At 59.2% G+C, this 20,861-nt stretch overlaps 1 protein-coding gene across 4 annotated transcripts in view; it reads right to left on the bottom strand.

Moving 5' to 3' along the window:
• Positions 1-17,431: 17,431 nt before the first annotated feature.
• ALPL (alkaline phosphatase, biomineralization associated) overlaps positions 17,432-20,861 on the bottom strand; it is a 50,113-nt gene continuing 46,683 nt past the window's right edge. For all 4 annotated transcript variants that reach the window (XM_054691233.1, XM_037499494.2, XM_037499496.2 and 1 more), the window contains 3 exons: positions 19,701-19,892; positions 19,100-19,219; positions 17,432-18,426 (listed from right to left, as the gene is read on the bottom strand). In XM_054691233.1, the coding sequence (XP_054547208.1) occupies positions 18,161-18,426; positions 19,100-19,219; positions 19,701-19,892 (578 nt within the window). In that variant the 3' untranslated portion in view covers positions 17,432-18,160. The remainder of the gene's footprint in view (positions 18,427-19,099; positions 19,220-19,700; positions 19,893-20,861) is intronic.

Here is a 20,861-nt window from a genome sequence, read left to right as displayed (position 1 = left end):
CTGGGCCTGTGATTTCAGGTCTCTGAGCTTCAGTTTCCTCATCTGTACAGTGGGGTGCATTGAGGTGACACCTCAAATGTTCTGGGTGCAGCCCCGGCACCTGGCGGGCTTGAGAAACTGGGTGTCAGGGACTGAGTAGCCACCATGGGACCACGTCTATTACCCACCCCAAGGCCCAGGGTTCGCTTGCTGCAGTGAGGTGGAGACAGGTGTCCACGTGAGGCTTTGGCATGGAACACTCAGCTGCGTTCTGCGCCTCAGCACCCCAGCTCTTCTGGGGTCCACAATGCTTTACTGTGAGACTCAGGTGCCCTGCTTGCTCTTGTCCTTGACCCTGAGCACCCCACCCCACCCCACAGCTCTGTTCTACAGCTGAGCTCCAAGGCTGGGGTTCGTTGTGGCAAAAGCAGGTGGGCAGCTCAGTGACCAGACCCACCTTGCCCCTCTGCCTGCTTGAGTCATGCCAGTCCCGTCTGCAGGATGGACAGGCCTCTGGGCTGGGTTCTGTCTGCCCCCACCCCCACCCCCACGGGCTCCCAGGTGGGGCCCAGGAGGCTGAGGACAAACCCACTCCCGGATCAAAGTGTCCAGCGAAGTTTCTCTTGTGCCCCTGCCAGCTCCGTGCTCACACAGGGCTCTGAGGCGGGGAGGGCGAGCCGGGACACTGACCGGAGGCTGGAATTAGGCTTGGGCGGGGGGCACTCAGCTCCGGGAAGAGCTGGGCTCTGCTTAGAAATAACTTTGGTGGTGGAGACGGCAGCCAGGGGTTTCTCCAGACATGGGAGGCAGGAGGCCTCCCGTGGAGGGACGTGGGTGCCCGGCTGACCTGACTCCACCATCTGCCCAGCCTGGGAGCTGGCCCTCTCTCTCCAGGTCTCGGATTCCTCACCTGTAAAGTGGAGACAAGGCCCTACCTATTGCTGGAAGGCGCTGCCATGACCTCTAAGGTACCTACCGTAGAACCCAAGCCCAGTATGAGGGGGCTCCCATTCCCCCGGCAGATGGTGTCCCTGAACATCCATGACTAACCCTGGGCGACTGCCAAAGACTGTTGCAGGCCCAGGCCCGCCCAGTGCCAGGGGTCCGGGACCTGGGTGTTCTCTGCCGCTCAGGCCACAGGGGACCCTGGAATGTGGAGGTCCCTCCCTCTCCACACCCGCCCTGCCAAGGGGACAGCCAGGGATGGTGCCTCCTGAAATAGCCAGATCTGGTTAGCGAGGCTAATTTTAAAAGCCACTCTGGCTGCCCCATAGGCCCTTCTGGGAAGCCATGAATGTCGCTGTGTTTGCCCCTGAGAGGCAGGCATGGGGAGGTTGGCAGGGGCTGGGCAGGACTCCCACCCTTCACTACCAGGGCAGGAGACCCCGAGTTACCTCCCAGGCTGGTCCAGGACTCAGAGCCCCAGGCCCAATGTTGGGGCTCAGAGGACCAGCCTCTGCCCCACTCAACTCAAGGGCGTCCCTGGTGGGCTGCAGGCGCCTCCCCTCCCCCCAGCACCGGTCTCCCTGGAGCAGTTCTGGGCAGGGGCCTCGACTCCCTGTCTCTCCGTCTTGGCTCTCTCCCTGCCCGCCGTGTCCCTTTACTGCCGTGTCTCTGCTTCTGGGGCGCGGGGTCGCTTTACAGCTATGGCTCCGTCCGCCTGTCTCTGCTGGAGTCTCATGGTCTACAGGTCTGCCTGTTGGGGGTTGTCCGCCCGGGAGCTAGGGTTGCAGGGTGACCCGGCGGGGGCTGTCAGTCCTGGGGGCCCTGTGTGGGCCGGCAGGGCCTCAAATCCGGCAGGCAGGGGCCACGTCCAGACACGAAGTGGGCCATCTGGTCAGGCCAGGTGCCAGCCGAAGGAATGAGCTCGGGGCAGGGCTGCCAGATTTAGCAAGTAGAAACACATGGAGCCCAGATAAATTTGAATTTCAGATAAACACGGAATAATTTGTAGGTGAAGGACACCTCGTGCGCTATTTGGGACCTACGTATACCAAAAAAACGAGCCCTTGTGTGTATGAAATGGGGCTTTAGCCGGGCAGCCTGTACCTCCCCTGGCCCGAGAGTAAGTGAAGGCGCCTCAGGAGCGGCGGGTCTTAGAGACGGGGAGCCCCAGCCCGGCGGGATGTCACAGTCGTGGCCCGGGAAAGTCCCCTCCCCTGGGATAGGCCCAGCTCCTGCCCGCAGGGACTTCTGGTTTTCTGGGGATGAGGACGGTCCCTGAGAGCACGGTGCAGTCGTGGGCCCTGGTCCCCTCCTCCAGGGAACCGCAGACGTGAGACGGGAGGGCCCTGTGTGTTCCCTGCTGGGCCCCGTGTCCAACCCAGCACCCAGCGCAGAATCCGGGCTTTATCAGCGTTGAATGATGGGGCTGGGGGCCTGTGGCTAGTAGGGGGCTCCAGCATCCTACCTCCCAAGCCCCTTGGAGTCACTGGAGTGCTGCCCCTACCCGGGGGCTCCCCAAATTGAGCTGCAGAGGGGATGGAGAGAAGAGACCCTCTTTTTCCCCCTCCCATCCCCCACCGGATGGGTGTTCAGCCGGGGCAAGGGTCAGGTGGGGGTGGGGACTGGGGCTGGCAACCTCTGACTCCTGGCATTGGAGGCTGACTGGGACTGAGGTGGGAGTAGGCCAAAGGTGTATTGCTCTGTTGTCCTTATGGGGGGCATTTGGACAAGTCAGGGGGAGTCCCCAAGAGTTCAAGACCCTTTTTTCTGGAGAGCTGGGATTTAGGCCTTCTTCTGTGATTCATGAATCTCAGAGACCTCCCCAGATGGGCAGCAGGGAAGAGACCTGTGGCCTCCCCAAGAGCAGATTCTCTTAAACAACTTTTTCATTCATTCATTCATTCACTTGCTAACTCCCTCATTGTCACCTCTGGCTGAAATGACCAACCCCCAAACCCTGCCTTGTGCTCAAGGGCCTTAGTAGCTCGTCCAGTCCTACCACTGACATACCTGCTTCAGTGCCAGCCCTGCCTTCAGCTTCCCGAGGGACCAGTGGTCCTACCTCAGATGAGACCCCCTCAGTCACCCAGTACCCAGGCTGGACCCCTGAGAGGCTCCCCACATACACCTTCCTCACCCCACATCTCCTTAGGCCCTTCGTCCAGATACTCAAGGCCTCCCAGCACCGTCCAGGCTGGCCAGGGACCTCCTAGCCACCCTCCGTTCCCAACCACGGCCTCCTGGGTCGTCCCTCCCCCTATGGACGCTGCCCAGCCCGGCTCCAGCAACAGCCCTACTGCTCCTTCTCTGTCACCTGTAGGGAAATGGAGCAGCTCAGGCTCTTTTTGCCCCACCCCAGCCTCTACAGCCACCACCTGCAGCCTTGTTTTCCTCCAGTTTTCATTACCCACATGCGATATTTGTTGGTGGAAAAAGCACTTGGGTGCGTGAGCACGGGACATGCATGGGCACCCAGGGTGAGAGGTGTGAGGCAGGGCACATGCGCCCAGGCCAAGAAACCAAAGAGCCCGGGACATGTACGTGTAAGTACGGGCGTCCTGGCTGAGAGATCCTCACAAGAGGGAGTCTGAGATTGCAGCCAGAGAGAAGCCATAGGCAGAATGTGGAGACCCCAGGGGGCCTGGGACGCTCAGGCGCTGCATCCCTGCCCGCTGGCCTGCCTGTGAGTCTGGTCCACTAGTTCAGATTAGAGGCCTCTGTAGGGGAAATGATGTCTCAGGCACTTATATGCCCTCCCCTCACTAGTGTGGATGCCAGGGCCCAGGGGTGTGAGCACGAGGTACCTGACCTATGATTAGGGACACCTGGGTCCAGGGAGCACGGGAGCGTGCAGGTGTAAGTGCCCACACCTGCGCCTGCAGGCCTGGCTAAGGCAGGGCAGCAGCACACCTGGACCAGTCTGAGGTGGGACCACGAGACAACACGAGACTGAGAATACCAGAGAGGCCAGAGAGAGTGCAAAGACGGGGTGCTGGAGGGGCCTATTGTCTCCCCAACTTCCTGGCCTCCCTGCTTCCCTGACACTGGGCCTGGGGACGCCTGCTTCCCCGAACACCCTGTCAGATGCACCAGAGGCTCCTCAGTTCCCTTTACATCTGCCCGAATCGCCAATGAACCTGCCCAGTCTGGGATGGAGGCACACACTGCCCTGTCCCCAGCCCTCCATGGCCCCTGCTGCCCCCACATAAAGGAAAGCCGACCTCTTGGTCACTGAGGCCCTGGGTTCCCACCCACAGCGGGCACGCCACAGGCGGCTCCCTCCCGGGGCTGCCCCGTGCAAGCGTGATCTGATGTCTCCTCAGTGGCGAGGTCTCCATTAGCTTTATCATCATCTTCCTCCCCTGTGATTAGGGCAGGGAGTGGCTGGCGGGCCCCAGGGCCCTGGCTCCAAGGGCAGTGTCTCTCTGAGGCCATTCGGACAGGCCCCACTTCCCCTTGGGGCCTCAGCCCCCTAGCCCCCAGCCCTCTTGTTCACGAGTGTTGACTCCTTCAAGAGGCCTTTTGCTTTGAGACGCAGCAGTAAACCCTGCAGAGTACGAAGAGGTGGGTTGGAGCTTGAGCCCACACTGGGAGCCGGCTTGGACAGGCCCCTCTGAATCCCCAGTGTGAGCTAAAACTTGGGCCCTCTAACCCCGGCCTCAGTCTTTCAGCTGGACACCCGAAGGCTGGGCTGCACCCCCTGCCTGGCCCTGGACGGGGCCTGTCCGGTGTCATCCTGTTAGGGACAGTTTAGCTCCGAGCCTATAATCACAGGGGCCTGGGGAGGAACTAACACAGTGTTTCCCTAAACGGGGCTCTAATTGTGACTTTTGGTGGAGGCAGACGCTCCCCCTCCCCCGGCTGGTCTGAATCAGCGAGGTTGTCCCTGCCTGCCCTGCCAGGCCTGGAATCCCCCGGGGTTGTTCTGGCTCCCCCGAGCCCCAGATCCTCTGGGACTGTTGTCCCTCAAGGATGTATCGGGCTCTGAGCCCTGAGCCAGACCCTCGAGGGAGCGCCAGGCTTTTCAGAAGGGGTTGGAACCAAGGCGTGACAGGTGAAGTCACTTGCCCAGGCCGACAGCTGGGCTGTGGCAGAGTTCAAATGTGAAAGCAGATAGGCCCAGTTCCAGGGCGCTGTTCTTGGCCCGAGGCTGCTGAGACATGTTCCACCCCCGCTCAGTCCACAGCTCCCTCCTGGGGGGCCCTGGGGGGCACGCAGGAGCGCCTGAGCCCCTCAGCTACAGGCTTCTCCATCCTCGTGTGGCCACAGCCACTGTGCTTCGTCCTCACTGGCCTGCCCTGGACACGAGTGCTGGTGGGCAGAGACAGCTCCCCTCCAGGGCGGAGTGGGGGTGGGGAGCTGTGGTTTCCATGTTTGTTCTGGAGATCCCAGTTGCTTCCCCAAGGAGACAGCTAGTGGCTCCCAGGCAGCAGCCCCTTGGGCGGAGCCAGACCTCAGCTGCCCGGCCTGGGAACACTGCCCGCCAGCCCGATGGACTCCTCCAGGCGCCCTGGCATTGGGTGGCCTGGGCGGAGGCCAGAGGGGCCTCGATCCTGGCCACAGGGCAAAGTCAGGCTGGAGCCAGACTTGAGGTTGCCCCGGAGGGGTCTGACGGCTGGGAGGGACGACTGGACGGGCACTGAGGCAGGCGTGGGGCATGTTTTGCCTTGGCGGGAGCCCAGGCAGGAAGACCAGGCCCCTGCTCCATCTGAGAGCCTCAGGAGAACCCCCACCCCCTTCAGGGTGGTCACAGCTCAACCCGGGTGCTGGTCAGACAGGAGCCCACCTTAGCGGGAGGCTGAAAAGCCAGGCCGAAGACCTGGAGCCATCTTTGCCCCCCTGTGGGACTCAGTTTCTCTGTCTGTTTCTTGGGCAGAGGCAGGAGTGCCTGCTTGAAAGAGCTCCCCTGTGGGCGGGCTGTGTTTGGGGGCTGAGCAGTCCAGGCTGGAAGGGTCTCAGGTTCTTGCCAAATTCAGTCTTGTCCCGTCCCAGTCTTGCAGCCGCCCCCACCCCAACTTCAGATGCAGCCCCAGCTCCCAGAGGGAAATTCACACTGGCCAGAGGCGCCCGCGTGGGTTTGGAGTCTGTCTGGCCCCGGTCAAGCCCCTTCAGCCCCATCATGACCCTGGTCTTCTGTCCCGGCCTGCTCTCCTCCTCTGAGCGCTCCGCTCTCTCTCCTCGACGTCTCAGCATGTCCAGCCCGAAGTCCGGTGGCATCTCCAGCCAATGTGATCCAAACCGGCTCGAATTTCTCCCAGAAAATGTTCCCCCATATCCATCCACGGCATTGCCAACCATCCAAGTACTCAGGTCAAATCTTGGGGCGCATCCCTGGTTCCACCTCCGCCCCCCACTCCCTACATTCACTCCAAGGGCAAATACTGCCGACTTTAAGTCCCGAACCTGCCGGGAGCCAGTTCCCTCGCTCACCACCACACTTAGCGGGTCGCGGTCCCGGCCACCTCCCCCCGACGCAGAAGGGCCTCAGGTCTGCTCCTGCCTTCCTGGTCCCTCCTCTGGGTGGTGGCCAGACTCCTCTTTCCAAAGCACAGTGGGATGACATCTCTCCCTCGTCTAACCTTCAGCAGCTTCTTCCTCTTCCTGTCCCCGCCCATCACAGAGAGAGAGTTCCTGCTCACCTCTCCCACCTCACCCCCACTGCTGTCCCTTTTTCTGCCTCCCAGCCACATGACATCACTTCTGTCCCTCTAACATATTTTGAGGTCTTTCCCACATCAGGTCTCTATATTTGCTCGTTCCTATTTGGGGCACTCTTATCAGTGGGGTTCGAGCCCCTCGGGCTGTCTTGCCACCACAAGCTGTCGCCGCGTTCCCGTCATTCTCTGGCTGTTGGCTCTCTTCTCTGTAGAGTGGGGCCAGCGCCAGTGTCCAAGCTCCCATGTTAAGAGGGTGGAAAGGCGGGGCCAGGGAGAGGCGGAGGGGGTCAAGTACCAGGATGAGGCAGGCCCTGGGTCCCATGGATAGTCACTGGTGCCCACAGTGTTCCCATGGCACAGCTGACCTGACTTGACTGGGCCCAGGGTCAGGAAGCTGTGAGAATCCGTGGCCAGAGGCCTGTCAGTTTTACTGTGTGACTTCAACTTGGTGTCTGACCTTCGTAGGGTAAATGCTGTCTTCAGGCTTCTTTTCGCCTTCCCTTCACTAGTGTGGATGCAGAGGGCCAAGGGGAGTGAGCGTGGGGGATGCAGGACACACGCACCTGTGATTCGGGACACTGGGCCCTGGAACGCGCGCGTGCGCAGGTGTAAACACCCACACCTGTGCCTGGAGAAGATGGCTAAAGGCAGGGCGGCAGCACACAGGAGGCCACGAGACAGCACAAGACTGAGAACACCAGAGAGAAGCCAGAGAGGCCAGGGAGAGTGCAAATATTAGTACGGGGATTGGGGGGCCCGTTGTCTCCCGAGCCTCCCGTCTCCCCCCCTCATTTTCCTGACACTCGGCCTTTCCTGGGACGCCTGTTTGTCCCCAACACCCTGTCAAACACACCCCAGAGGCTCCACAGTTCCCTTCACATCTGCCCGAGTCGCCAATGAACCTGCCCAGTCTGGGATGGTGGCACAACACTGCCCTGTCCCCAGCCCTCCACGGCCCCTGCTGCCCCCACATAAAGGAAAGCCGACCTCTTGGTCACTGAGGCCCTGGGTTCCCACCCACAGCGGGCACGCCACAGGCGGCTCCCTCCCGGGGCTGCCCCGAGCAAGCGTGATCTGATGTCTCCTCAGTGCGCGAGGTCTCCATTAGCTTTATCATCATCTTCCTCCCCTGTGATTAGGGCAGGGAGTGCCGGCGGGCCCCAGGGCCCTGGCTCCAAGGGCAGTGTAAGGCCAGGGAGGACTGTTATAGGACAGGGAGGGAACCTCCCCCTTTCCTGGGGACCACCCTGTTACAGGACCACAGTGCAGGTTTTCTGATCCCATGCAGACCGGGTAAAGGAGGAGTCAGAGTCCTTAGTGGGTTTTTGCAGGTCTTTTATTGGGGTTCACCAGGCATATGGCAAGCAGGGGTGCTGGGGGGCCAGGAAGCTGGCAGGCCTCCCAGCCCCCAGCAGGTCTTCACTCTGGGCTCTCCGGCCTTCTCTCGGCTTCTGCTCAGCTTCTGCTGCTGCTTTCTCGGCTTCTTGCGTCCCTGTGACGCCGCCCTTAATAGCACAGTCTTAGCGCAGGTGTACCCACTTCAGGTGCCCGCCATCAGGCATGCATTCAGGATCACTGGGTTCCCTCATCTATCCTGATGGCGGGAGGGCAGAAAAGCCTGATACCTTTTACCTTGCCCTACAGGCAGTGTCTCTCTGAGGCCATTCGGACAGGCCCCACTTCCCCTTGGGGCCTCAGCCGCCTAGCCCCCAGCCCTCCTGTTCACGAGTGTTGACTCCTTCAAGAGGCCTTTTGCTTTGAGACGCAGCAGTAAACCCTGCAGAGTACGAAGAGGTGGGTTGGAGCTTGGGCCCACACTGGGAGCCGGCTTGGACAGGCCCCTCTGAATCCCCAGTGTGAGCTAAAACTTGGGCCCTCTAACCCCGGCCTCAGTCTCTCAGCTGGACACCCGAAGGCTGGGCTGCACCCCCTGCCTGGCCCTGGACGGGGCCTGTCCGGTGTCATCCTGTTAGGGACAGTTTAGCTCCGAGCCTATAATCACAGGGGCCTGGGGAGGAACTAACACAGTGTTTCCCTAAACGGGGCTCTAATTGTGACTTTTGGTGGAGGCAGACGCTCCCCCTCCCCCGGCTGGTCTGAATCAGCGAGGTTGTCCCTGCCTGCCCTGCCAGGCCTGGAATCCCCCGGGGTTGTTCTGGCTCCCCCGAGGCCCAGATCCTCTGGGACTGTTGTCCCTCAAGGATGTATCGGGCTCTGAGCCCTGAGCCAGACCCTCGAGGGAGCGCCAGGCTTTTCAGAAGGGGTTGGAACCAAGGCGTGACAGGTGAAGTCACTTGCCCAGGCCGACAGCTGGGCTGTGGCAGAGTTCAAATGTGAAAGCAGATAGGCCCAGTTCCAGGGCGTTGTTCTTGGCCCGAGGCTGCTGAGACATGTTCCACCCCCGCTCAGTCCACAGCTCCCTCCTGGGGGGCCCTGGGGGGCACGCAGGAGCGCCTGAGCCCCTCAGCTACAGGCTTCTCCATCCTCGTGTGGCCACAGCCACTGTGCTCCGTCCTCACTGGCCTGCCCTGGACACGAGTGCTGGTGGGCAGAGACAGCTCCCCTCCAGGGCGGAGTGGGGGTGGGGAGCTGTGGTTTCCATGTTTGTTCTGGAGATCCCAGTTGCTTCCCCAAGGAGACAGCTAGTGGCTCCCAGGCAGCAGCCCCTTGGGCGGAGCCAGACCTCAGCTGCCCGGCCTGGGAACACTGCCCGCCAGCCCGATGGACTCCTCCAGGCGCCCTGGCATTGGGTGGCCTGGGCGGAGGCCAGAGGGGCCTCGATCCTGGCCACAGGGCAAAGTCAGGCTGGAGCCAGACTTGAGGTTGCCCCGGAGGGGTCTGACGGCCGGGAGGGACGACTGGACGGGCACTGAGGCAGGCGTGGGGCATGTTTTGCCTTGGCGGGAGCCCAGGCAGGAAGACCAGGCCCCTGCTCCATCTGAGAGCCTCAGGAGAACCCCCACCCCTTCAGGGTGGTCACAGCTCAACCCTGGTGCTGGTCAGACAGGAGCCCACCTTAGCGGGAGGCTGAAAAGCCAGGCCGAAGACCTGGAGCCATCTTTGCCCCCCTGTGGGACTCAGTTTCTCTGTCTGTTTCTTGGGCAGAGGCAGGAGTGCCTGCTTGAAAGAGCTCCCCTGTGGGCGGGCTGTGTTTGGGGGCTGAGCAGTCCAGGCTGGAAGGGTCTCAGGTTCTTGCCAAATTCAGTCTTGTCCCGTCCCAGTCTTGCAGCCGCCCCCACCCCAACTTCAGATGCAGCCCCAGCTCCCAGAGGGAAATTCACACTGGCCAGAGGCGCCCGCGTGGGTTTGGAGTCTGTCTGGCCCCGGTCAAGCCCCTTCAGCCCCATCATGACCCTGGTCTTCTGTCCCGGCCTGCTCTCCTCCTCTGAGCGCTCCGCTCTCTCTCCTCGACGTCTCAGCATGTCCAGCCCGAAGTCCGGTGGCATCTCCAGCCAATGTGATCCAAACCGGCTCGAATTTCTCCCAGAAAATGTTCCCCCATATCCATCCACGGCATTGCCAACCATCCAAGTACTCAGGTCAAATCTTGGGGCGCATCCCTGGTTCCACCTCCGCCCCCCACTCCCTACATTCACTCCATGGGCCAATACTGCCGACTTTAAGTCCCGAACCTGCCGGGAGCCAGTTCCCTCGCTCACCACCACACTTAGCGGGTCGCGGTCCCGGCCACCTCCCCCCCCGACGCAGAAGGGCCTCAGGTCTGCTCCTGCCTTCCTGGTCCCTCCTCTGGGTGGTGGCCAGACTCCTCTTTCCAAAGCACAGTGGGATGACATCTCTCCCTCGTCTAACCTTCAGCAGCTTCTTCCTCTTCCTGTCCCCGCCCATCACAGAGAGAGAGTTCCTGCTCACCTCTCCCACCTCACCCCCACTGCTGTCCCTTTTTCTGCCTCCCAGCCACATGACATCACTTCTGTCCCTCTAACATATTTTGAGGTCTTTCCCACATCAGGTCTCTATATTTGCTCGTTCCTATTTGGGGCACTCTTATCAGTGGGGTTCGAGCCCCTCGGGCCGTCTTGCCACCACAAGCTGTCGCTGCGTTCCCGTCATTCTCTGGCTGTTGGCTCTCTTCTCTGTAGAGTGGGGCCAGCGCCAGTGTCCAAGCTCCCATGTTAAGAGGGTGGAAAGGCGGGGGCAGGGAGAGGCGGAGGGGGTCAAGTACCAGGATGAGGCAGGCCCTGGGTCCCATGGATAGTCACTGGTGCCCACAGTGTTCCCATGGCACAGCTGACCTGACTTGACTGGGCCCAGGGTCAGGAAGCTGTGAGAATCCGTGGCCAGAGGCCTGTCAGTTTTACTGTGTGACTTCAACTTGGTGTCTGACCTTCGTAGGGTAAATGCTGTCTTCAGGCTTCTTTTCGCCTTCCCTTCACTAGTGTGGATGCAGAGGGCCAAGGGGAGTGAGCGTGGGGGATGCAGGACACACGCACCTGTGATTAGGGACACCTGGGCCCTGGAGCGCGCGCGTGCGCAGGTGTAAACACCCACACCTGTGCCTGGTGACGATGGCTAAAGGCAGGGCGGCAGCACCCAGGAGGCCAGGAGACGACCCAAGACTCAGAACACCAGAGAGAAGCCAGAGGCCAGAGAAAATGCAAAGATTTGTGGGGGCATGGGGGGCTTGGTTCTTGGGGGGCCCAGTTGTCTCCCAAGCCTCCCGTCTCCCCGCCTTCCTCCCTCATTTTGCTGATGCTCGGCCTTTCCTGGGACGCCTGTTTGTCCCCAACACCCCGTCAAACACCTCAGAGGCTCCACAGTTCCCTTCACATCTGCCCGAGTCGCCAATGAACCTGCCCAGTCTGGGATGGTGGCACAACACTGCCCTGTCCCCAGCCCTCCACGGCCCCTGCTGCCCCCACATAAAGGAAAGATGACCTCTTGGTCACTGAGGCCCTGGGTTCCCACCCACAGCGGGCACGCCACAGGCGGCTCCCTCCCGGGGCTGCCCCGAGCAAGTGTGATCTGATGTCTCCTCAGTGTGCACGGTCTCGATTAGCTTTCTCATCATCTTCCTCCCCTGTGATTAGGGCAGGGAGTGGCCGGCGGGCCCCAGGGCCCTGGCTCCAAGGGCAGTGTCTCTCTGAGGAAGACCAGGCCGCTATTCTATCTGTGAGCCTCAGGAGAACCATCCACCCCCTTTAGGGTGGTCACAGTTGGGTGGTTTCAGCTCCACCCTGGAGCTGGTCAGACCCTCTCTAGGGTTAATGCTGTCATCAGGCTTTTTTCACCCACCTCTCACTAGTGTGGATGCCGCGGAGGGAGGGTGGGCATGGGGTCCTCGCACCTGTGATTCAGGACACCTGGTCACAGGCACGGAGTGCGCATGTGTAAGTGCCCACACCTGTGCTTGGAGGCGCTGGATAAAGGCAGGCGGCAGCGCGGCGGGCGACCACGCGAGACTGAGTACGCCAGAGAGAGGCCGGGAAAGCACAAAGATGTGGGGGTGGGCTGGAGGGCTCCGTTGCCTGCCTGCCTCCCCGTCCCCTTGCCTGGCCTGGGCCCGTCTCCTTGCGGACCTGCCTGCCTGCTGGTCAGCCCATGTCCTGGTTCCCTGAGACAGCGCTCACGTCCTAAAAAATCTGTCGAGGGCTCCAGGACTCCTTCCATCTGCCCGAATCGGCAGTGAACCTGCTCTCTGTGTGCCTGTGCTACACCCTCTCTGAGCTGCTTCCTCCGCTGGCCTGCAGACGCTCACTCCAGCCTGAGCTTTTTCTGGGAGGCTGGAAAGGCCTGTGCCTCAGAAGAATCCCTGGGGGTTGGAGGGCCCAGAGCATACAAAGGGCCCCTCAGCACCCCATGTTGCATGAGAATGGGTGTCAGAGCGGCAGCTGCTTGTTCCAAGAAGAGGTAGAAGCAGCTCAGGCCTTGGTTGGGGACTCCGGGATGCAAAGTCATAACTCCCTCTAGGTCCTGCTCGGGGGCCTTCCTTCTAATGCTGTTACCTATCCTCAGGGCTCAAGGCTGATTGCAGAGCCCTCTTCCAGGTGGCGAACCCAGAGGCCCTGGAGCCAGCCCAAGCAGGGACTGTGCCTGGGGCTGCGGGCAGTCTCCCAGGACAAGGGCACGGGCCCAGAGGATGGGCTCTTAGCCACTGACCCCCTGCCCTGCCGCCTGAAACTTTTGCGGCGTTCTATTCCTCAACCCTTCCTGCTCCTCACCTGCCCACCTGCTCCCAGAAGTTACAGCAGCACCCCTCCTTAGGAGCCCCGCTCTGGGCTGGAGGCCTGCCTCCATCTCTTCTAAGTGATGTGATTTCAAACCTGACTTCTCTCTGCTTCCATTTTCACATGTGTAACACGGAGACAGTAACAGTCCCCAGCTTCTGGGTGATTGGGGTGATGGATGGTTAGGCGCCCTGTAAGGCCGTGGGAACAGGGCCCTGCTTAGGCGGCTCCAGAGAAGTGCTCCGGCTGTGTCCGCAGCTGCTGGGCCGCATCTCAGGTTCTCAGCCTGTTCCAGTGGGCAGGAGGGAGAGGTGATGCCAGCCTGCCCCTGCTAGGCTAGGGGGCACATGTGTGCAACCTGAGCTCGGGCACCATGATCAGGGCAGCATCACTAGGAGGCCCCAGGATGCCACACAGGAACGTGGGAGCCCAAATCCTCTTCTGAGAACTTAATCCCCTCCCCCACCCCCAGACTGGTTGGTGTTAGATCTTGGTGGGAGGCCTTGGTTAGCCACGAGGGCTAATTATAAACTGCTGGCTTGAGCTCTCACTACCCCTGTGAAGGGCTCCTGTGGCTCATGGGCCAAGGTGGTTTTCACTGCAGAGATTAGTGCCCCGGAGGCCTGGGCAGAACATGGTCTGGAGTCAGCGAGACCTGGGTTCAGCTAGAGCTGTCACATGCTGTGGCCCCTGGAGCAGGTCACTCAACTTTCTCATCTGTCACGAGGGGATGATAGTGTCCACCTCACAGGATGATAGGGGGTTGCTATGTGGAAAAAGTTTCCCTCAAGGCAACCACCTCATTTCCTGTGCTGGAAGGGTGCACGGTGTATAGAGGGTTCCCTGCTCTCTCCTGCCCTCAATGTCAGGGCAGTTTGCTGACCTCTATCTATTCATGGGATGTCCCAATTTCTTTCTTGACAAGCACAGGTTGGGATTCTCAGGCACATAATCGGGGCTCATTCCCCCTCCCTGTCTCCGTGGCCCCAGTTTCTCCTGCCTGCTCTAGCCTAACAGACCCATGCTGTTCTGTTTCCAATTCTCTTCTTGAAGTTACCCTTGAAACTGGCTGTCAAGATATTTTTAAAAACGGTAGTTCCAGCACCAGAACCTTCCACGGCTTTTTAGGGTCTTTATGCTCACCTCCCAGCTTGCTGGGAGTGGCCTCCAAGGTCCTCCTGTCCTCCTAGCCATCCCTCCTCTAGTGCCAGCAAGTACAGGGCAGGTTCACTATCAATTCGGGTGGATGGACAAAGGAAAGTGCTGGAGTGATCGGTGGATTTTCCAGGCATTAGTGCTCTCCCAGGGAACCAGATACATAGGCTCACCAGGCAGAGAAGCTGGCATGCAAAGAAGCAGGCACAGGCTGGGCAGGGGTGCTGGGAGGCAGGCAGGCAACCAAGCCTCCCAGCCCCCACAAGTCTTTGTGCTTTTTCTCTGGGCTCTCTCTGACGTTCTCTCATGATCATGGTCTCATGCCATGTCGTGATCTCGCCACTTCTGTAGTTACGCAGCTTGTCCTCACTGCTGCTGCTGCTTTCATCGCGCCTCTAGGCTCAGGTGTGCACACTTACACATGCATGCACACCCACACGCAGGTGTCCACAGTCAGGCACATGTGCCCTGTGCCCACGCTCTCAAGAGCCTTCTGCATTAACACAATCAGGGCCGCAGGTGATAGCCACAGAGGCTAATAGCATAAAAGGCCTGATGAATTCACTCACCTCACACTCTCTAGAGTGTTTTCTCTGAATTCCCCTCTATGCCCATGTCCTGCCTCAGGTCCAGTCTGGCCTCTAGCCAGACCTTCCAAATTATTCCAAAAAGTGAGAAATCCAAATCATATACGAACATTCCCAATATTTTAAGGCCCTGTGAGGATCTTCCGAGCGGCCTGGGGAGCATGTGAATTGAAGGGGACTCTGAGCGAAGTTAAGGAAGATGGCTGACCGCCACGCATCCCTGGCCCTTCCTGATAGAACAGAGGTTCTCAACTGGTTCCAGGCAATTTTACCCTCTAGAAATCTAGTGAGCAGAGGCCAGGCTTGCTGCTAAACATCCCACACTAGTTTAGAGCCCACAACAGAGAATTGCCTGCCCCAAGCACCAACACTGCTATGGAGTTGGTATTTCCCAGCCTGCTTTGCAGTGAGGTGGGACCATGTGATGAGCTCTCACCAATCAATCATCTACCAGTGGGAGTGATGCGTGTTATTTCCAGGAAGAAGTGGTTAAAAAGAGGCCAAGCCCCCTCCATGGTGTCCCCCTGCATTCAATGTGCTGGTCAGATGGACGTGCTAGGCTGATAGAAATTCAGGTCAGACAACATCTGGAGCCCAGAGGAGGGCAGAGCACAACATGGTCCCCGTCACCTGGCCAGAGACAGCGCCAGATATCTGGGCTAGAAATAGGCCCTTGAGTTAAGCTATTGAGATTTCTGAATTTTCCTTTGAAAGAAAACAGGGTTATCTGGATGAATAGGAGAGCATTTGTCAGCTCATCTCTGTTCTTCCTCCTCATGGAGGCATTTGAGGGCAGCGGAAAAACTTGTGCTGGTTGTGCAGTCACTTTAGCTTCCATCCCGCGGTTGTGGTGCGGATGGGTGGGGCCAGGGCTTCTGCCTCCACCCCTCACTTGGCCTGGGACTCAGCCCCATTACAGGAAGGGGTGATAGGTGACCTTAGAGAGCTGGCCAGGCGGCTGAGGGAGGCCTGGGGAAGCCCCTGGAGCAGGTGCCTGCACACTATCCGTTGCTCTTGAAGGCCACTTCAGCTCACGCCTGAGCTCGGGGCAGGAAGAGCTCCTTGCTCCTAGTGGGAATACTCTGTTCAGCACTGCTGGCCACTCCTGGCCGCTCCGCATTCAGCCCTAGCAGTGGAATATCAGCAATGCCAAATTTTCCCGAGTTTATAGAAAGGAGAAAGTGAAGGGCAGACGCGAACCCCATCTCTGCAGCCCAAGTCCTTCAGGGAATCCCAAAGTTGAACAGAGACTACTGGTGTCCTGCTCGTGTCCTTTGCATGTTTAATACCCCAGTACATGCCCTGGGGGCTTCCTCTCGGTCCTTCAAGTAGTGGGGCTGGAAGGCCAGGATATTCATTTGCCCAGGTGCAGCCCCTAGCCAAGGAGGGATGAGAGTTGGAGAATAAATACTCCAGCTCCCTCACCCCAGGGTGGAGTGACTCTGAGGGGCGTCTTCTGCCCCATCTCCTAGTGTTGTTGGTGGGATTGCACCCTAGTTGTCCACAGCGGCTACGGACAACCTGGCGACCTCGGCCTTCCTCACTTTCTGTTCCTCTCACGTCCGACTCCACCTGGTGCTTTGCTGGGTTCCTTTCACAAACCACTAGCACTCCAACCCCTGCCTCAGAGTCTGCTTCTGGAAACCCAACCTGAGACACAAGGGTGCTTTGCACACCCCTGAGACACATCCATTGATTTCAGGGGGTTTGGTGAATTTTCAAAAAGTGACTGCTTAAATGTGAATTCAAAGAAGCGTTGAAATAACAGTACAGCGACATGACAGAAGTCGTAGGCATCACACCTAAAACCACTACATGGTTCAGTTCAAGACAAGGTGTCAGGAACACGGGTGTAGGCCCGTGTTTCGATTCTGTACCCCAGGACCAGCTTGGCGGTGCCTCCTTTTTGCCAGGACTGCCAGGAAACTCAGGGCACCACTGCATTTCACCCCTGAAGGATGTCCCACTGCTGACAGTGTCATCACTCCGAGTTCATATTTGACATGTGTGTGTTATGAGTCATTGGCATTGGCTGCCGCGGATCCTGGCCAGTAGGAGGCTGGCAATGCATTATAAACAAATAAAGGAAGTCATTAAGTTTAGGAGGGGGCTTGGGCTTGGCCGGACCTGCATTCAAACCCTCTCCGTGGGGGACCTTGAGCAATCTCTTCACCTCCCACATCCCCGGTTCTTCTGTTGTGAAAGAGTCTGCTTCCCTGGGAGGATTAAATGAACCAAATCCATAGAAAGCATCAGGATCGGAGGTCGGCAGATGGTGAATGATCAAGGCTCATTGCCACATTTATCATTATAGGGACTTTCACGCCAACGCGGGGAAGGAGCACACTCGGGCAGCTCTGGGTAACTCCAGTGGCAGGTGTAAGCCTGAGTCCAGCACCCAGTTCTGACCATCAGCACTGGACGGAAGATCACAAGGGCCCCACAGGGTTGAGGCTCTGTGAGGGCAAAGAGAATGTCTGAGCTTCACCATCAATCTAAGACCGAGCACAGCGCCCAGCACAGCTCAGTGCTCTCTGAGGGAGCGAAGGCGTGAAGGGACGAGTGAGTGAGCAGCTGCAGGGTGGGTATGTTGGTCTGTTTGTGGGCACGGAGCAGTGAGGGCGTTGAAGGGGCCCTTGAAGGCCCCCCTGCCTTGGGTTCCCCGGCGCAGAGGCCTCCTTCCCGACCCTTGCGGCAGCCCTGAGGTGGGCGCTCGCCCATTCTACAGATTAGAAAAACAAAACGCAGGAACACAAAGCAGTTTGTCCCAGGTCATCCAGGACGAGCGTGGTGAGGGCCCAGGGACCCCTTCCTCCCTGCCCACCCCACCTGCACCCCTGGGACTAGTCCAGCTCTCCCCAAAGAGATGAGCTTATTTCAGTGGCTTCCTCCCTGACCACAAAGACTCAGCTCTGTCCTCAGAAATATTTGGAAAGTTTTATTGAAATGTTTTGTGTTCCCTTTTAACCACCACCAAAAAGAGAAAATTTTTTGCTGTCTCAAACAGAGTCACTTCAGAGGGGAGCTGGCATGGATGCTCAGAGTGGGGAAGCGTCTGTCCTGCCAGGCTGCTCTTCCCAGCCGGCCACCCTGGGGCTGGGCAGCCCGTGCCAGGAGCGGACTTCCTGGGAGTCCTGGAAGGTTTGCAGTGAGTGCGTGAACAAACCCGCATCATGGGGAGGACTTGGTCTCCCCTGCACTAGGGCTGGGCTTGAAGACAGCAACAAGAGCCTGGCGGCGCCTGGTGGGTTCCAGAGGGAAGGAAAGGGGGAGTGGGAGGGTCAGATCCAGAATGTTCCATGGAAGCTCAGGGCCTCCAAGTCTGGAGAAATATATTTGCTAGAAAAATAAGATGCTTTGAGAATGTCTGCAGTCTTTGCTCTCTGCCTGCCCAAAAGAAACCTACCCTGTTGGTCAAAGGGACGGTGGGAAGGGGCCAGAGGCTGGAGGCCAGGCCCTGGCCAGAGGACTCCAGAGGGGAGTGAGGCGGGCAGTGGACTTTGGTTTCCTAGGTCCCCTTTCTGACAGCTGCAGAGGCTCCAGAGGCCTCTGCCTCCCCGCCCCTTGAGGTGTGGGCTGCTAGGCAGTGGGCAGTGCTGGGAGAGGGAGGCTGGCCCTCTGTCGTGGCTAGTGGGTGCCCGGGCCCAGACCCTCAGAACAGGATGCTCAGGGGGAGCAGGGCCAGCAGGAGCAGCAGGGAACCTGGAAAAGGGCTGCTTGCCGAGCTGGCAAAGGCACAGTGGTCGCGGTTGGCACCGATGCAGGCCGCGTAAGCCATCACGTGGGGGATGTAGTTCTGCTCGTGGACACCGTGCAGCAGGTGCGCCATGGGGCCCTTGGCAAAGACTGCAACGTCCTCCCCACCGTGGGTCTCGTGGCGCAGCGGCACAGCAGACTGTGCCTGGTAGTTGTTGTGAGCTGCAGGCAGGAGGAACACTTGCTGAGAATGTGCCAGCGACCTGGTGCCGTGTAGCAGCCTCTCTATGCCCCTTCCAGGCTGCCTCCTATGCCCCATTTCATAGAAGAGGAGACTTGGGCTCAGTGTGGGGAAATAATTTTGCACAAGCCATGGGACTCAGACCCAAGTCTGCTCAGACACAGAAGCCTGTACTCTCAACTTCCAGAAGAGAAAGTCAACCCCATCTGGGCTGTTTAGATGCTTAAGAAGTCAACCCAGACACGCCTCTTTTGCTGGCTGCAGCACTGGGGACCAGGGCCACTGGGGACATCAAGAACAGTCAACAGTATGGATATGAGTGAAAAAATTGGGATGGCTCCTTCAATGGAATATTACACAGACAGTAAAAGTGAAAGTGTACCATAACAAGTGCCTGCATGGGCTAGAACCATGCTAAGCTCATGAGCCCCAGCTAGTCCTTCAGACAACCTTAGGTAGCAGAACCCTTTTATGGAAGAAACTGCCTCAGATCACAGAGCTTTTAAATTACAGATGGGGATTCAGACTGAGATTCTTCTGAGTCACCTAACTATTCTGAGATCCCTAACCTTGACCACAAGCTTCCAGTCCGTTTCCAAGCCCATCCCCAAGGATGCCCTGTCCTATCCCAGCCCTGGGTCTTAGCAAACTCACCATAGTCCACCATGGAGACATTCTCTCGCTCACCACCCACCACCTTGTAGCCAGGTCCATTGCCATACAGGATGGAAGTGAAGGGCTTCTTGTCTGTGTCACTCAGCATAGGGGCCAGACCTGCGCAGGGGACATTGATCCAGGGGTTATGTGGTGGCATCAGGATATGGTCCCCAAACTGCAGCTTGGCAACCCCTGAGTCCTTTCTGAAAGGCCCTGAACCACCTCCATGAAGCTAGCTTTCAAACCTGAGGTACTTCTAACCAACCATCCCTCAGTTCCACTGTGCCCACATCCCTCCCATCTGTCAGTTCACTCTTCTGTCCCTCCACCCTTCCCTCCCTCCCTCCCGCCTCTCCTCTCCCTGTCCATCCATCCCTCCATCCTCTCATTCTCATGTAGCCACCGAGCACTCACCTCACTCCACTCTCTCGCCCGTATGCCCCTGTCCCACCCGTCAGTAACTCCTCTCCCCTACCCAATTCCCCTGCAGTCCCACCTGTGCCCACCCCAGGCTTGCTGGTTCTCTCACCCCACTCCTGCTCCTAGACGGGCACACCCTGGGAGTGCCCAGTGCCCACCCCAATGAAGGCCCACTTACCAAAGATAGAGTTGCCTCGGGGGGTGTACCCGCCAAAGGTGAAGACGTGGGAGTGGTCAGCAGTGACAATGGTCAGCGTGTCTTCCAGGGATGTCATGGTGCCTGCCTGACCAATTGCCTGGTCCATCTCCACTGCCTCGTGCAGCGCCTGTTTGGCTTTGCCCTCGTGGTGTCCGTGGTCAATCCTCCCTCCTTGGGACACCGAGGCAGAGGCCTCACGTGAGGGGACGGAAGACCCATGGCCCCGAGCCTGCCACTACCACGGGGTTTCATGCCACCCTCAGTCTCCACAGCCATGCAGGGAGGGCAAGTCGCTGGACCAAAGACCCAGCGCGGAGAGCACAAAGCCAGGGTTTAAAGCAGATCCATCTGACTGAAAGCTCACGCTCTTTCCCTCCCATGCTGCTCCCGTTACATTGCTTCCGCTGAGGGGAACCTCAGAGGCAAGGAAGGGCAAAACAAGCCCAAGTGCCCACTAGGTGCCAGGTCTGGCGAGCTGATGTCTCCCCTTTGCAGCTCTCCTGGGCAGAGATGGGCATAATCAGCCCCATTTACAGATGAAGCAACTGAGGCCTCGAGTGGGGACGGCAGCTACCCAAAGTGGGATTCGCTGGCGCTGGATTCCAGTGAGACTCACTCACAAGGCCGTGTTTTCCCACCTCCACTCTGAATACAGCCTCTGAGCTGAACGTACAGCATGCTCTGAAAGGGTGGGGAAACCTTCGGTGCCCGGGCAGTGCTGGGCAGTGCCCATGGCAGGCTTCCACAAAGGCCTGTGGAAGCCCAGATGCCAGGGCGCCTCCCCTGGGGAGCACTGGGGGCCTGGCCATGAGCCTGGCTTAAAGGTCATGGCTTAGAGCCACGTGACCTGAGGGAGCACCTCCCTCCCTGAGGGGAAGACGCTCCCTGGTGGACACTCTCAGCTCTGAGGGGCCTGGGCGCCTCACTGTCCCCCCACCGCCCACCAGCCGAAGCCTCACCACTGGGCCCTGGCAGGCTGGCAGGGTGGGTCCAGCCTTTGTTGTGGCTTTGGAACCAGTGGCCTGGAGGGCCCAGTCCTGGCCCTGCTCACAAAGAGGACAGCTCCCGGGGGAGCCCATGCTCACCACGGCTGGTTGCTGGCCGCTTCCTCGGCGTCAGAGGCCTGTTCAGGGCCAGGCC

The sequence above is a fragment of the Talpa occidentalis genome, unplaced genomic scaffold (assembly GCF_014898055.3).
Source record: "Talpa occidentalis isolate TD23 unplaced genomic scaffold, MPIMG_talOcc4v2.1 talOcc4.9, whole genome shotgun sequence".
NCBI classification, from domain to species: Eukaryota; Metazoa; Chordata; class Mammalia; order Eulipotyphla; family Talpidae; genus Talpa; species Talpa occidentalis.
Note: the sequence above shows the minus strand (reverse complement) of the source record. Positions and strands in the feature narration are given on the sequence as shown.